Source organism: Pollachius pollachius, assembly GCF_949987615.1.
Source record: "Pollachius pollachius genome assembly, chromosome: 10".
In the NCBI taxonomy this organism is placed as follows: Eukaryota; Metazoa; Chordata; class Actinopteri; order Gadiformes; family Gadidae; genus Pollachius; species Pollachius pollachius.
Genome location: NC_136943.1, coordinates 22,519,586 through 22,535,651, shown reverse-complemented (window position 1 = coordinate 22,535,651; position 16,066 = coordinate 22,519,586). Strand labels below are relative to the sequence as shown.

General features: G+C 43.0%; 1 protein-coding gene across 2 annotated transcripts in view; it reads left to right on the top strand.

Annotated features, from left to right (window-relative positions):
- The window catches only part of klhl4 (kelch-like family member 4), a 41,441-nt gene extending 25,695 nt beyond the window's left edge, over positions 1-15,746 (top strand). For both annotated transcript variants that reach the window (XM_079745348.1, XM_079745347.1), the window contains 8 exons: positions 227-423; positions 3,548-3,760; positions 6,174-6,360; positions 6,780-7,004; positions 10,734-10,896; positions 11,182-11,394; positions 12,854-13,025; positions 14,136-15,746. In XM_079745348.1, coding sequence (XP_079601474.1) covers positions 227-423; positions 3,548-3,760; positions 6,174-6,360; positions 6,780-7,004; positions 10,734-10,896; positions 11,182-11,394; positions 12,854-13,025; positions 14,136-14,195 — 1,430 coding nt within the window. In that variant the 3' untranslated portion in view covers positions 14,196-15,746. The remainder of the gene's footprint in view (positions 1-226; positions 424-3,547; positions 3,761-6,173; positions 6,361-6,779; positions 7,005-10,733; positions 10,897-11,181; positions 11,395-12,853; positions 13,026-14,135) is intronic.
- Positions 15,747-16,066: the final 320 nt, after the last annotated feature.

Genomic DNA, 16,066 nt, shown 5'->3' with positions numbered 1-16,066 from the left:
TTTTTATTTATATTTTATTTATATTATATTTCCTTTTTTGTCTTTCTCTAAGTTGCTCTAGTTTAGCTAGGCTTTATTCGTTATTTTCTCTGGGTTGGGGATCAACCGACGCAAGACTATCCTGCCCCTTGTTGGGTATTCATATCTCGTAGTAGATAATACACGTAAAATCAACCTCTTGCTGCTCATCTCTGACCTTCTGTGACCTTCTGTGACCTGTGTCCAGGTGTGCTGGAGCTGAAGGAGGAGACCATCGAGAGCCTGCTGGCGGCCGCCTGCCTGCTGCAGCTCTCGCAGGTCATCCAGGTGTGCTGCGGCTTCCTGATGAAGCAGCTGCACCCGTCCAACTGCCTGGGCATCCGCTCCTTCGCAGATGCCCAGGGCTGCCTGGACCTGCTGAACGTGGCCCACTGCTACACCACGGTGGGCCCCCACTCTGGGACGGGTTCTCCGGGCTGCATGGGGGGGCGCTCCGGCACATTCCCAGAGACACCATCCTAGTGTAGGGATAATATGTACATTAATCCGTCATTGAAGGACATGACATGTTACTATGTTAAGTAGTAAGCCTGCTTTAACTACTAATGTATGTGTGTTTTTATGACAATCATACAGTTTGCCGTTTTGTGTGTAATTTGATCCTAGCGTGGCCGGAAAACAGAGCAGTGTGTTATTGGAAGGAGGAAGAGGAAACGGTACAGATGGAGGGTGGTGATGTCAAAGCAGTGTTGCAAATGGAAGAAAAACACCTTCCTCGATCCAAACAGAGGCCGTATGGTGTTGTGGAGATAGTGGTTGATTATTGGTGCACATGGTGCCCTTTGAAGCCACAGCCTCAGTGACCGGCCGATGCCCCACCACCAGCATCTCGGTTATTTATGAAATCTCATTACAGCAACAGAAAATGCATGATGAGCCCATTTTAATCGGAATGGTTTCATGCTTTCAGTTGATCTCATTTGGTATACGCTGTTGCTATGGAGATATGCCACTAAGTGTGCACATGGACAAATACAACTCGCACTTGTAAGGTAAAAAAGGTAAAGAATAAAAAGCCATTCCTTTATACTTATATCAGTGTATATCGGTGGAGATTGAGGCCTGACCGTCCAGATCTGTCGCTCCTCCTGCCGCCGCGCACAGGAGCGGCGCTGGGAGACTGGCAGCCAGACGGAGCCTTATCTCCTGAAGGACATCTGCTGCTGGGTCTGTTTACGCCACGACCCTCCTGCGGGCGAGGGGTTAAACTAATCACTGAACTGCACAAGAGGGGCCGAACTTCCTGTTAAATCGCTGTGGTGATGAGCAGCAGAATGCTGGGGGGGTGGGCGGTTCCAGGAGGTCCTGTCCTCTGGGTTTCTGAGTGGAGCGGGCCATGTTTTGATAAGCCTTGTTTTTCCTGGTTAGGGTGTGTGTGTGTGTGTGTGTGTGTGTGTGCGCGCGCGTGCGTGTGTGTGGGGTCGGGGGGCCTGCACCTCACATCCCTTTCCTTTCTGAAAGTACGTCTTTTTGTTATTCCCCGGTGGTAACAAATATGTGCTGTCTATTGTTCACTGGGCTGGTGGGTGGCCGGGGTTATGGCACTTTTGGTTCATGTCACTTTTATGCTTTAACATTTTGGGGAATTTCAGTCCGATATACAAAAATGTAACATGTATGTTTTAATAGTTTGTTCAGCGACCACTAAGGAAAAGGCCAGGGGAACATTGAAGAGCTTTGGGGGATAAACTCATCAGCAGTCTACTGCTGAACATATTGTTACGACACAATTACCCTTAGCTCTCGTTAAATCAATTAGTATCCTCTCTAACTAATCTTGTTTTCCTTGCAGTTTACTCTCCAACGGCTTTTTCTCGAACATCTCAAAAGACCTCCTTCTTCAACAGCCCATAATTAGTCCTGTTAAGCCCAAAGTATGAATTTAGCTGTCAGCAGTTTGAGACTTGTAATTACAAATAATCTGTCAGAGCAAACACAGCCCAGCTCCCTCAGTAATACCACAACAGATCAATGTGTGTCCCTTATTTCATTAAGACTTGTTGCGCTAAGCTCTCAAAGCCCGGTGAGCGATAAAACGATCAAACTGCGCCACTGACGTGATATATTGCCGATCGATACGCTGCGTGTGTTTGGTTAATTGTAAGCTCACAGGTGCAGTCGCTACGAGAACATTGCTCCAGTCGGTTGGCTCTCGCTGAAGGGTACGATGCAGGAAGAACCAGAGTGCAAAACTAGCATGTTGGAGGCCAAGCCTTTCGCTGTGTGTGCTTTAACGTTGGGCACAACAAAGATGTATAAAGCGCTAGGCTTTTATAGGAGACGCCGTATAATGGAAGTGCCCAGCGACAGTGCCCTTGAAGAGGCCGTTACGGAGCGCTGGTATATGTCCCGGGCTCGCAGCCCAGTAAATGGAAGATCAATCTTACAGGAGGGGCGGGGGGGGGGCTCATAAAGAACGACTCTCCCACCCACAGAGGGGTTCTGAATTAGCGGGATAGCGATGTTGGCGCTGGTTGTTTACCTCCCTGTTTCTAATCAAACCTCAATGAACTGCTGGGAGCCTGTTTCATCAATTATGCCATGACATTAAGCACCTCAAATGAAGGCTTCTTAATCCTCCACAAGGAAGGGCTGGGGATTTTCGTGCTGTTTTTTGGTGAAATATTTGATGGTCCAGTGGTGGAATATGTGTCTGCCGCGTACACACTGTACAATTTCTTAGAAGCAGCGAATTGCCTCCTTGGCTCATAAACTTGTGTAACAATCTCATGTGCTGCGTGAGACGACAGAAGGTTCAGCTGTTAGCCCGTGTGGATCATACATGTTTGTGAAGCGGGTCTCGTTCATATTCGTGAATCAACACTTTACAGAGCGGGTTAATATCTGTGTGGGGCCAGGCTGATTGATCCCCTTATTACAGTCTTTCGGAAACACTGATTACATTAGCTGTTAGATACCAAAAGCTATTTGCTGGGGTTGTTGTGATGCCAAACTTACGATTGGATTTTGCTGTTGTCATGACGATTAATAATTCTTAACGGCTGGAAATGAACGGTAATTGCAGTCAATGGGTTCATTGCAGGCCAGCTCCTTAGTTAAATTTTGATGATGCATGAAACAGGAAAAAAATAAGTTTCCATGAATAGGTTATTTCCAACATGAGGTAAATCGTACGAATAATCAGTCTGATCATCATAAATTGTTGTGGAAACACTATTATACATTAATCCATTGAATATCTTTGAATCCTGGAAGTATGCTGAAAGGCTTCGCAAAAACAGACACGCAACCAGACAGACCGCCAGACACACAATCAGATACACGCAAGCACACACACCCACACACCCACACACTCCCACACACGGACACATACACACACACACACGCCCCTCTTTTAATAGCTGATAATTATCTGCACCCCTCTCTCTCTCTCTCTCTCTCTCTCTCTCTCTCTCTCTCTCTCTCTCTCTCTCTCTCTCTCTCTCTCTCTCTCTCTCTCTCTCTCTCTCTCTCTCTCTCTCTCTCTCTCTCTCTCTCTCTGTTCCAGGAACACTTTCTGGAGGTCATCCAGAACCAGGAGTTCCTGTTGCTCCCCACGGCGGAGATCGTCAAGCTGCTGTCCAGCGATGACATAAACGTCCCCGATGAAGAGACCATCTTCCAGGCCCTGATGATGTGGGTGCGCTACGACGTCCAGAGTCGGCAGCAGGACTTGGGGCTGCTGCTGGCCTTCATCCGTCTGCCTCTGCTGCCCCCTCAGGTAAGCGGTGCAGGCAGTGGGCGTATTGTGTGGAGGCTTAGCGCCGCTGCGTTGGCTCAGCAGCGAGTCACCTCGTCAAACCCTGCTCGTCATTCTCGGGTATCCATGGGTGGAAAGCTTTGCTTGGGTTCCTAAACTAAGCTAAACCATTCTTTCTGTTAATTAATTGTATTTAATTGTATTATTATTTAGGTATTCACATATTGTCAGTGGACACCTATCGTATTTCTACGTTATTATTTGTTATTTATTATTTTCTCCTTCCTTTCTTTCATTTTCTTTCTTAGATTTGTGGACACAAATGTAATTCAAATCGAATTGCATCATTGGGAAAGGCTGATGAGGAACTATAGCTATCAATATGCTTCTTTAGATGATTATTCGATAAATACATGTATATCTGGACTCAAGGATGCAGAGTTAAGCTGTGGAAAACGACTGAATCTCATGAAACAATAACAAGAAAATGCTATGAAGAAGTTAAATGACCAGCAGTCCATGAGGGTTCTTAATATTCAGTTCATGATGTAGATCAGAGTTCCACACATATGCGGAGATAGATCATCTGCGTCCAACAATAACACTGAACGACAAGGGGACAAAGGTTAATTTATCACTAGACATCAGTGCTAAAACTTTAAATGTTGAATTTTCCACTGAGATATATAACAAATGTCATCCATTCGGTTTTGTCAAACAACCTTGACATACGTTACGCTTAAATGTTTCTTTGGCCAGCTGATGGGGCGCTGTACCATAGAATGGTCATATGGGTTGACGGGTTATATTGACAAATGACCTATTCTGTTGTTTATGTTGGAGATCAAGTTGGTATCCAAGTCAACACTCTATCTGCATAAATGTAATAAGGTTAAAGGCTATAAGAAAACATTGGGCTAAAACGGGAATTAGTTTGATGAGGGACATACGTGCATCACTCAGGCCACCACTGAACCACTGAAACTCACTAGGTTGTTTTGCAAAACAGTATTTTTTCCTACTTTGCAAACCTGTGGGAAATGTGTGAAATGTCTGTTTTTAATGTGTGGCACTTTCAATGACGGTGTTGGTGGAAGGCTTCGATTTAATAGGTATTAACACCCTCAAAATAGCATTGTCTATGCAAAATGTCAACACAATAGCTAATTTACCCATACAGTGTAAACCATATTAAGGTGTACTTATTTTAAAGTATAACAGGATATCAGTGCGATAGAAAAACATAGGGGGAATGTCATTTGATGCTACAGGACGGAATAGGCTTGTGTTAAAGTGACAAAGCGCAAGTCACTTTAGCCCCTTGCAGGGCTTATTTGGGACAGCAGAGGCTATGCTTTGATATTATCAGTCTCAGAGCTGAGCTTGCCGGTGTGGACATCATCACAACCATTGATTCATTTTGGATGTAAAATAACTCCTAAACCCATACTTTGTTTAATTAAAAGGTCAATAATATGACGTTGCAATAAGTAAGAATAAGAATAGTTAATTTCATGGTGTCTTTAAATTGTTATTGGTATTTACTATGAATAAAAAATGAATAGAGCAAAGAATGAAGAGAGTCAAGAATAAATTATGCAAATACATTTAGAAATAGGAAACAACATAAAGTATAGAGTACTACTCTGCAGATGTTACTCAAAACAAATGTGTCGATATGTCACCATAGTGAAAGCAGGGTCTCTAGCTTGGTTATGTTCTGAGCTGCTATGCAGCGGTCTCACTGAATGAGAGAGCAGCACCGTGCCCTGGGGTTCAGAACCTCTTATTACCTCTCCCCCACAACATGCTCCTCCTAGATGGAACTGCTGTGACACCAAAGCGCTGTAGCTTCTGCCACAGTTGGTATGAACATTAATATCTCTCAGCTGAATGATCTGGTATTCATATTATTACACTCGTTTTAAGCCCTGCGAGTACAACTGTAATGTCTGCGGTATATGTTAAGGAGGAATATATGATTGAAAAATACCCCCAAAATGTTTTTGGATAAATCAGTGATATTGAAATAGGCAGCAACAATCAAACAATGGTCATTAGACATTGTTTTCTATGTTATAATCACTAACAAAATATTATGTGTTTATTTGTTGACCATGCTTTAAGCTTTGTGCAATGTGTTACAGAAGATCACCAATACTTGGCAAGGCCAGTTCAAATTATATCTATGTACTTTACATGAATATAATGTACATATTTAAAATGTTTAATAGCTAAATTTAGTTTGAACCCAATTTTTTGTTAACAGTTAAATTGAAAAATAAACTCAATTTCGAGTGTATGTTTATTAATCATATTGAATAATCATATTTCTTCAATGAAGATATTTCCACTATGACAAACAAAAAAGCCATTACGATGTGTTATCCAATGTGCTTCTCCTCTTGTCACTCACCGGCCGTATGCTCTCCAGCTCCTGGCAGATTTGGAGAACAACAAGATGTTCTCAGATGACCTGGAGTGCCAGAAGCTGCTGATGGAAGCCATGAAGTACCACCTGCTGCCTGAGCGGCGGCCGATGTTCCAGAGCCCGCGCACAAAGCCCAGGAAGTCCACCGTGGGGGCGCTCTACGCCGTGGGGGGCATGGACGCCTCCAAAGGTAACGATCAGCCAGTGCCTCGTTAACCTGAGGGTATTGTTCCAGTACAGAGAGAATAAGGGCTGTGGCAGCTGTTGGAAGCTAACAAGTTGAACTGATACACTTGTTCTGTTTACTGCAGCCTTTGATTTGATTGACATTATTTTTATTTAGTAAGTTTCTGTGCACTGGTATATTCGATCTTTGACCCTATCTTCTGCCTTCACTTTACATTTCACTTTAAATGATTGTTTAACTTTATAGTCTGTTAATGTCTGTCTTTAAATGTTTAAATGTCATCCCACCTGTAAAGCGCTCTGAAGGGCCTTTGTTTTTGATGGCTGCTGTATAAAGACCCTCGCGTTGCTTCATGAGCCTCCCTTCATCCACACTATTGAAACTAACAGAACCATAACCCTGGTACTGATCCCCCACCCCAGGCTCCACCACCATAGAGAAGTACGACCTGCGCACCAACACGTGGATCCAGGTGGGCACCATGAATGGCCGGCGGCTACAGTTTGGGGTGGCGGTGATCAACAACAAGCTGTACGTGGTAGGGGGGCGGGACGGCTTGAAGACCTCCAACATGGCTGAGTGCTACAACCCCGTCAGCAAGGTGTGGTCCACCATGCCCCCCATGTCCACGCACCGCCACGGCCTGGGTGAGCACGCCCCCTCACTCTCATTATGTTAACCCTAACCCTATTTCTCAAACAGTTTTTACCTTTGGCAGCACTGCAGACTCACTGCAGTTGATAAACCAGTTGTACAAAGTGAACGCCTTATTTATGAGGCATATACATTAATAGACATTAGTTAGCTATTCATACTATGTTATAAATTATTCATAAGCTAATTAGATAATAGCCAGTAAGATTTAGCTTCAGTTGATGATTTCAAAACTATTTTAAATGTTTTATTCATGCTTTATAAACACTTAATAATGTTGCATCTAAATATTTCACTTTAAGTTGATCTGGACAAAGCGTCTCAGAATCCTATAGCCTCTTGTTGCCCAGTGTCTTCCTCATGTTTTATTGGTTATTAAATGCGTTGTGATAGCTTGTTTATTACATTTTAATTATGAACTGAAACTTTCAACACATTTTCATTGCGCTTCATTAAACTGTTGCATTACGACAATCTGCCAATTAGTGTTAGCCTACCTCCTGCTGTGCAGACAGCACAGGGCTCATCTTTAGTCATGATATTCATTGGCATCAAATTAATGTTGGATAATTATAATGAAAGTATTGTCAATATGACGCCCTTAAGCTGATGTTGCTGCGAAGCTGCTTGGTCCCCTGTTGTTTCTGTAACGTTTTTTTCTTTTCCCTCAAATTCTGTAAAACTTATACTGTAGCCCAGGGGTCGGCAACCCTAGGCATGCGTGACACCACTGGCACGGGCGGCATAATCATTGGCATAATCAATCATATTTTATTATTATTATCAAAAGAATTCGTAGCACTTTATTCTGTTTTGGGCATTTCATCCCAGTGCAAAAATGTTTAAATTAGTTACAGCAAGCAGTGTTCTGAAATGGGATCAATTAATAGTTTTTAAACCTATGTTGTGAGTAATAGAGAAGAAAATATTTAAAATATTGTTGCAAGTGACCTGTATGCATCGCCTTCAGATGGTTTTGCAAAGCTGTACATGTCTTAAAGATATTGATGTGGAAGGTTCCAACATTCTCATATATTCTCATTTTTCCCATTTCTCACAGTAATTTGTAAGCCCATGTTGCAAATATAACAACCAAAAAAACATTTAAAATGTTGATGCATGATTGTGGACTATATGGAAATAGTACAATTCCAGGTCTTCTGGAAATGTTGTTGGTCGCTGTGTCATAATTCATCTTATTTTTTAATATATTGTTGCTTAAGGCACACTCATTAACGAGAAAATGTCAAACTGGCACTGCATGTTGAAAAGGTTGCTGACCCCTGCTGTAGCCTATTCCGTAAGTCGAAAACTCTTGAAATTATGGTATGGTTACCAATAACCCCCAAATTTGTGGTACAATAGCGCCAAAGGTGGCGCTATTGTAAAAAATCATGAATTAGTCTTATTTCTCCTCACCAGATTGACCTGGACTCAAAATTATTTCGTAATATTAATCTCTAGAATCAGATGCATCTATAAAACCCTAAAAATGTTTACTTTTCCCACAATTTCATATTAAAGCCAAACATAATAAAAAGATTCACAGGCTACAAAAATAATCAAAAATTCACCAAAATCGCCACATAAAATCTTTAGACCAATCCTCACAAAAAATCATCAAACATAATTGGTTTTATTTAGTTCTATTTGAGAAATATTGGCCAATAAAGTTGGAGCAGTTAGCCCATTTTTCTTATGACCATTTTGTTATTGTATAAAAAAACATACGGCTATTATTAGGTGGATACCAATAACCCCCACTATCCATAAACCCAAATTGTGGCACTGCACCCAAAGGTGGCGCTATTTAAAAAAAAATATGAACTAGCCTTATTTCTCCTTACCAGATTGACTCAAAGGGGAACTTCTTCTTTTACCATTTTTCCCTCATAATGAACTAATGAAGTCATATTAATATTTCTTCCGTTAGTGTTCTTGCTCTGCAGCCCAGTCACCTGAACGCCGACGCACAGAATGGCATTAAGGGGAACATCAACATCTTTCCTTCATAATTATATGTCATATTTATATATCTTCCATTAGTGTGTTCTTGACTTTTCATTTTGCTCGGACCCCGTTAATCACCGCTTGCGGTTATATTTATAGTTGTTATTCACAACTCATTAGTATAATGGACCAATATTTCCACTTCTCATTATCTGCTTTGGAATCCATCACTTGCAAAAATACAATTAATCAAATATCAGTCGATGCAAACATGATGAAACAGGATCAAACGTGATCTTAGAAGTGGGCTATGAGATTATGATACATGTCTATTTATGTCCGACACATGATGATAAAGACCTGGATGATATGAAAACAGCCCACAAGGTTTCAAACTCACAGTTGGAGAGATGAAGGTTGCACTGTTGGCTTGCTGTGGAAAGAAATATCCTTTTGAAAAATACCTTTTGATACATTTTATTATTTTTATTTTTTTTTACCGTTTGCTCATATCAAAAGCTAGGTGGGAGCTCTGGCCTCACACTACCTGCCCCCCAACACCATCCCCCCCGCTCTTCTACGCCTGATACTTCCCCTATCTGGAGCCTTTTGATTTACAGTTGAAACGAGACAGAGCGGGGAGATCTTGTCAACGTTAGGTAGAGCGCGTCAGCTCGCTCACCTGTCAAGATTACATTGTATGGATTAACCGCTGTTGTCTTTGATCCGTCTCACTCAGATATCAAACCCACTGCAGCCTCGCTTCTCTGCTCCTCTCGTAGTAGCGGTGGTGGTGGTGATGGTTTTGTGGCATTTGGAGAATGAATAGGGTTGAACTTGTTGTTTGCTCTCATTCTTGCCTGACTTTGCTTTGCTGTGACGGTTTGACGCCCTGGTGAATAGCTTTATCTTCTTCTTCTTTTTTGTGTGTCTAATTAGAGTGGCCTTAATTATACGGGACATACTTTTTTTTATATTTCCTTTTTGTCTCATTTGAGAGAACTGTTCTGTGAGCGGGTGTATAGATATTGTTCCAAACAAAGCCTCCTTTTGGGTTGTGCTGGTTGAAAACCACTTTCCATTGTGACGGGGAAAACAACATATTTTTATATTCTTCCTGTTTGGCCGGTGGTGAAGGGAAAGCACTGGCGCCGTGACTCACTCAGGAAGCGAGAGCAGCTCAGGAACCGCTGCCTCTGGCGGGGTTCTCTCCAGGAACCCTTTCTGAAGAAAGACGTTAGATTTTGTTCAAATTGTATTACGATTATTAGCATTAATATTATGGAACATGGAATCAAATTGTGTTTGCTTTCAATGATTTTAATTTTCAAAATCTTTCAGAGGTTTTTATAATAGCACAATAACTGTTAGTTCTGGAGGCCGTGTTTGCTGTGGCGATGATTTTCAATGATTCAATGATTTTAATTGCTAACATCTTTCAGAGGTTTTGCAATAGCACTATTAGGTCTGGAGACAGTGTTTGCTGTAGCGCAGTGCTTTTACTATTGTTATGTGGCTAGACTTGCATTGTTCATCATCTGAATATTATCCACCATGTCCATAGTAACATGGCAACACTGGGGCCGAAGTGCTTTCATTATCCTGAAATAATGAATAAGTGCTTCACTTGGGGGTACACATATTACTCACTTTGACTTCTGCATCCACCGCAAATAACCTATTTTGTAAATGTTACAAAATAATTTAACCCCCCCCCCCCCACTAGAGTCCTAGAGGCTCACACTGTCACTGTGATGGTGTGTGTCCTGCAGGCATCGCAGTGCTGGAGGGGCCCATGTACGCGGTGGGGGGCCACGACGGCTGGAGCTACCTGAACACGGTGGAGCGCTGGGACCCCCAGGCCCGACAGTGGAACTACGTGGCCAGCATGTCCACGCCCCGCAGTACCGTTGGGGTCACCGCTCTCAACGGAAAGTGAGTCTCTCTCTTCTGTCTTCTCTCTCTTGACTGTGTCAGCAATTCCTCTTTGTCCTTCCCACCTTTATCTTCTCTCCTCTCTCTCGCCCTTCGGAGGCTCTCCCTACAGCTAGCTACAGCTAGCTAGATCATTACAGTAATGCACTGGAGGTCAGAGTAGAGACGGAGATACTTCAATCTTAAAGTACGGGACACAATAAAACATAAAGTATTTTTGGGGGTCCAGACTGTAACCTGGGGGGGTTGTCCAGGCTGTAACCCGGGGGGGGGGGGGGTTTCCAGGCTGTTCGCGGTGGGCGGTCGTGACGGCAGCTCCTGCCTGCGGTCCATGGAGTGCTTCGACCCGCACACCAACAAGTGGAGCATGTGCGCGCCCATGGCCAAGAGGAGGGGCGGGGTGGGCGTGGCCACCTACAACAGCTTCCTGTACGCCGTGGGAGGACACGACGCCCCCGCCTCCACCCACTGCTCCCGTCTGTCTGACTGCGTGGAGAGGTCAGTACCCCGTCTGTCTTACTGCGTGGGGAGGTCAGTACTGCTCCCGTCTGTCTGACTGCGTGGAGAGGTCAGTACCCCGTCTGTCTTACTGCGTGGGGAGGTCAGTACTGCTCCCGTCTGTCCGACTGCGTGGAGAGGTCAGTACCCCGTCTGTCTGACTGCGTGGGGAGGTCAGTACTGCTCCCGTCTGTCCGACTGCGTGGAGAGGTCAGTACTGCTCCCGTCCGTCGTCTGAGTCTGATGACAATGAAAACCATGATGCATCCTGGGATATAGCTGCATTAATGTAATTACGTAGTGCACTATATAGGGAACCAGATTCGTACACAATACTTCCGTACTCAATACACAATTGTGCCGCATAAATTAGTGCACTATATGAGTGAGGTAATTGAACCAACAAACACAGGATAAATAGGGCTTAGATAAACTGATGCCTTTAGTTTTTGAATTTATATAACGCCTTTCTGCTCCTTTTGGCTGTTGGTATGTTCTATTCAGACTGGTATTCAAGAAGGAAACCAATGTAAAAATTGAAACAAAGAACAGCTAAACAATAATCTTATCTTTTTCATTGGTCTGTAATTGTTAATTCAAATGTGATGAGGTCACGTTATCCGTAGACGGTACATAGGGTGTTTATTCGCCTATAATCATTAGGCTGTTAGTCGCAGATTATCAAGTGCAGGACAGTACTTCGGCACCATCTAGTGGCCGAAGTACTGTCCTGCACTTGATAATCTCCGACTAACAGCCTCGAATACCATTTCCTTTTAGAGTAGATGTTATGTTATGTTTCACAGATGTCACTTTTTTAATATTTGTATATATATATATATATATATATATATATATATATATTTACATACATACATATCATTTGACCCTAAGGATGAAATTTATACATATTTAATTCTGAATAAATGTTTTCCAAACATAGTACCAGAGGTCATCCAAAAGCAGTGGTTAATAAATGAACCCAAGTTCAAGGCAGATACGAATATATCTGCGTTAATGACCTTGTACCCCCAACAAGGTTTAAAGTCTGCTTATAAACAACATTATTATCTCACAGGGTCAACAGTGTACCACAGGGCTGCTACTAACCATTGTTTCTAGATTGTGTTAGGGGATTAGGCTAACGTTAACTGTTTCTGATTAATTAATTAGTCAAACAAACTCCCGCAACCAGACTGCATAGTGAGGTCTGAAATGTGCTTACTCCATCTGACAAGCAGCCAGAAACAACTAAAGTATGATTGATGAACCAAACTTCTGAAGCATTAAGCAGCAGATTTGTTTGGTGTTACTGTTTATGCATGACAAGTGACTTAAGTGATTAATGGATTATCAATAATGAGATGCAAGACATTTTCTGTCCATCGACTGGTCGATTCATCGACCGGTGGTCGTAGCTCTGGAGCCTCCATGTGTTGACTTCTTGATTCCCCTCCAGGTACGACCCCAAGACGGACGTGTGGACCACGGTGGCGTCGCTCAGCGTGCCCCGTGACGCGGTGGGCGTGGGGTTGCTGGGGGACCGGCTGTACGCGGTGGGGGGGTACGACGGGCAGACCTACCTCGGCACCGTGGAGTCCTACGACGCACAGAACAACGAGTGGGCCGAGGTATGTCGGCCAATCACCATGCACACGATGGTCTGACAGCCAATCACCATGCTTATGATGGTCTGATGGCCAATCACCATGCTCATGATGGATGCTATTCTTAGTTCAACATGTATAATCACTTCTACTTTCAATGCTGCATGTAGCTTATACTCTGGTGACTTATGCAATAAGTCTATATATATACATTATGATTTTATGACTTTCAATATATGTATTTATTCACAATAGGCTACGATAGACCTAATGAATCTCTAAATGCCAACACATTTGTGTCACAAACACATAAGACCCAGACAACAAGTATGACGCCCGCAGGTTTATAGGTCACAAGCACTGCTCCACTTCCTTCTTTCCGAATGGCATTCAAAGTGAATATGTTGTAACTCGGTCTATAACCAACCTACCCAGCAATTCTTGTGCAAATCGAGCTCAACTCTTTGACATATCCTGCTGACACACAGACAGACAGACAGGAAGATAACCGTACCCCTGAGGTGGAGGTCATCACAATAATATGGATGCAAAACACATTGTTTTGCTTTTCCTGTTTCAATCACAGCTACATATTTACATTGGAAGGTGGTGTTCACATACATTTATTAGACCACACGGTTTAGAAAGTAACATTTCATATCTTGTCCTCATTGACTTTGTCCTTATTGTCCCCATCGACAACACAGAGTACAACTCCAAACAATGGACCCTCTGCTGGGCCTCCTCCTCCTCATTTCACTGCCTGTGTCCTCATGAGCAGATAAAAGCCTCTAATCACGGCCCTTGTTGTTTACAGCTGGAACACTGTATTGCTATTGTTGTCTGTTGTCTTGTGTGTGTGTGTGTGTGTGTGTGTGTGTGTGTGTGTGTGTGTGTGTGTGCGTGATTGCGTGCGTGCGCGTGTTTGTGTGTGTGTTTGACGAGTTGTGTGGATCCCCTGGAGAACTCCTCCTGCTGGCGGTGGTGCAGGTGGTTAACCTCTCTCTCTCTCTCTCTCTCTCTCTGTCTCTCTCTGTCTCTCTCTCTCTCTCTCTCTCTCTCTCTCTCTCTCTCTCTCTCTCTCTCTCTCTCTCTCTCTCTCTCTCTCTCTCTCTCTCTCTCGGTCATCTGCAGGAGGTTCCCCTCAACATTGGCCGGGCGGGTGCCTGTGTGGTGGTGGTGAAGCTGCCCTGAGCTCTCTCTCTCTCTCTCTCTCTCTCTCTCTCTCTCTCTCTCTCTCTGTGCTGCTCTCCATCGCCCGGGAAACTGAACACAGAGAGGGGAAAGAAAGAAAGAAAGAAGGCAGACAAATGAGAAACCCACCCTGACTTTAGGTCCTCTTGAGAACCACATGTTTTCCCAGACTTTTTTTGGAAAGGGGGGTCAGGATGATGAGGGCAGATGGCGGCTCATACCAGCCCTTGTTTCTATCGTTGCCCACAGAGACTTTCTTTTTTTCTCTCCCCTCGAGAAGATGGAATGCACTGCACATTCTTGACATTTTCAACCGATCAAGAATTTTTTAAACGCTTTGGCTTCGCTTTAGGGAACTTGTGCCAAGCTTTTGTTGTGGTGTCCATTTGTTGTTGGTTGATTTCATGTCGAGTATGCATTCCAAAAATGATAAAGATTACAGTTGTTTTTTTGGTGTATGTAAAACAAACAGGGGAGGTTACCTACAACCCAACAGTAGCATAATGGTCCTGCTTTGCCACCAGCAATATTTTAGGGTTAAAAACAAACAAGTTCATTGTTGCTTTTAATAAAAAAATAAAAAAACGAAAGTATAAACCACCGCACAGTTTGTGTTTAACAGTTTATCTCCTTGGTGGCTTTCTTCTAAATAAGGATTTCTCTGTTAGGGACAATGTTTATAAAGGGTCCACTGTGAATGAAGAGGGCCATATGAGTTTAGCAAGTTCAACCTTGATATTGTTGAGATAGTTTCCAGGGGAGGAGAAGGGCGTTTGCGATGTTCAACTCTCTGCTGAATAATGTGCTATTGGATTCATTGTTTTTTTTGCCTTAATGTTGTTTTTATTGATCCTGTAGCGGAGGAACACCAAAGTCATTTGCTTGTCATTGAGGTCTTCTTTCACATTAAATGAGACGTTTACAAAATTGTAAAAAGATATTCTAGAACTATATCATATTGATATTTCACATAACAGTGTACAGGCATCTGACAACTTGCTAAAACTGCATCTCTGTTCGCTAGACGTATGCCTAAAAAAACAGCGCAGTCAGTGACTCAACCTTGTTCTTTAGCTTTGGGCATGCTAGCCAATCGAATGTTTTCATTTGAACTGTGCAGTGTTAAAGCTTTGTGTGTAAAAATACAGACAATTATATGCCCTGTTGCTTTTCAAAGCATCCAATGGCTTCTGGGTACTGCAGGAACCTCTCTTTGATTCCTCCTCAGCTACATATACAGGAGGCGCCAAAGCAAACATTGTATTTTAAAAACATTTTAAAGGTGATTTTACACTTCAATGCATCACAATAAGACAGCTTTTTCCAATTTGTTTTAGTAGAGTTCATGGCACTGGTTGGAATGTCTTTTTTTTATTTGTTAATAGTTTTTTGCAGTTCTTTAAGATGAATATAATAGAACCAATCGTAAAGAAACTCTTTGTAACAAGAATTATAACATGACTCTGAGGCCAAATATTGCTTTTAATGTTTTTATCATCATTTTGTACAGCATGCAGAACTACTAATTAAATAACTTCATTGTATACCTTATATTACTTAGTGTGTCTCTAATCACACACACACACACACACACACACACACCCTCTGCTGGGACAGCTTAGGTCCGCCTTCACAGCTGCTGCTTCAATCCTCCAATGAGGGTGGTGTGTCTGGAACATCCCTCCTCGTCCAAACTGCCAGGGGTGACCCTATACCAGGGCCCTACCCAGTTCCAGACAGCCTCTCTCTCAGTGCCTCCAGACCACAGGTCTCTCCATCGCGGCAAGGTGGATCAAAGGAGACTCAGTAACACATGCAGTAACACATACACACACGCATGCAATGAGGCAAGAACCCCCCCCCACACACAC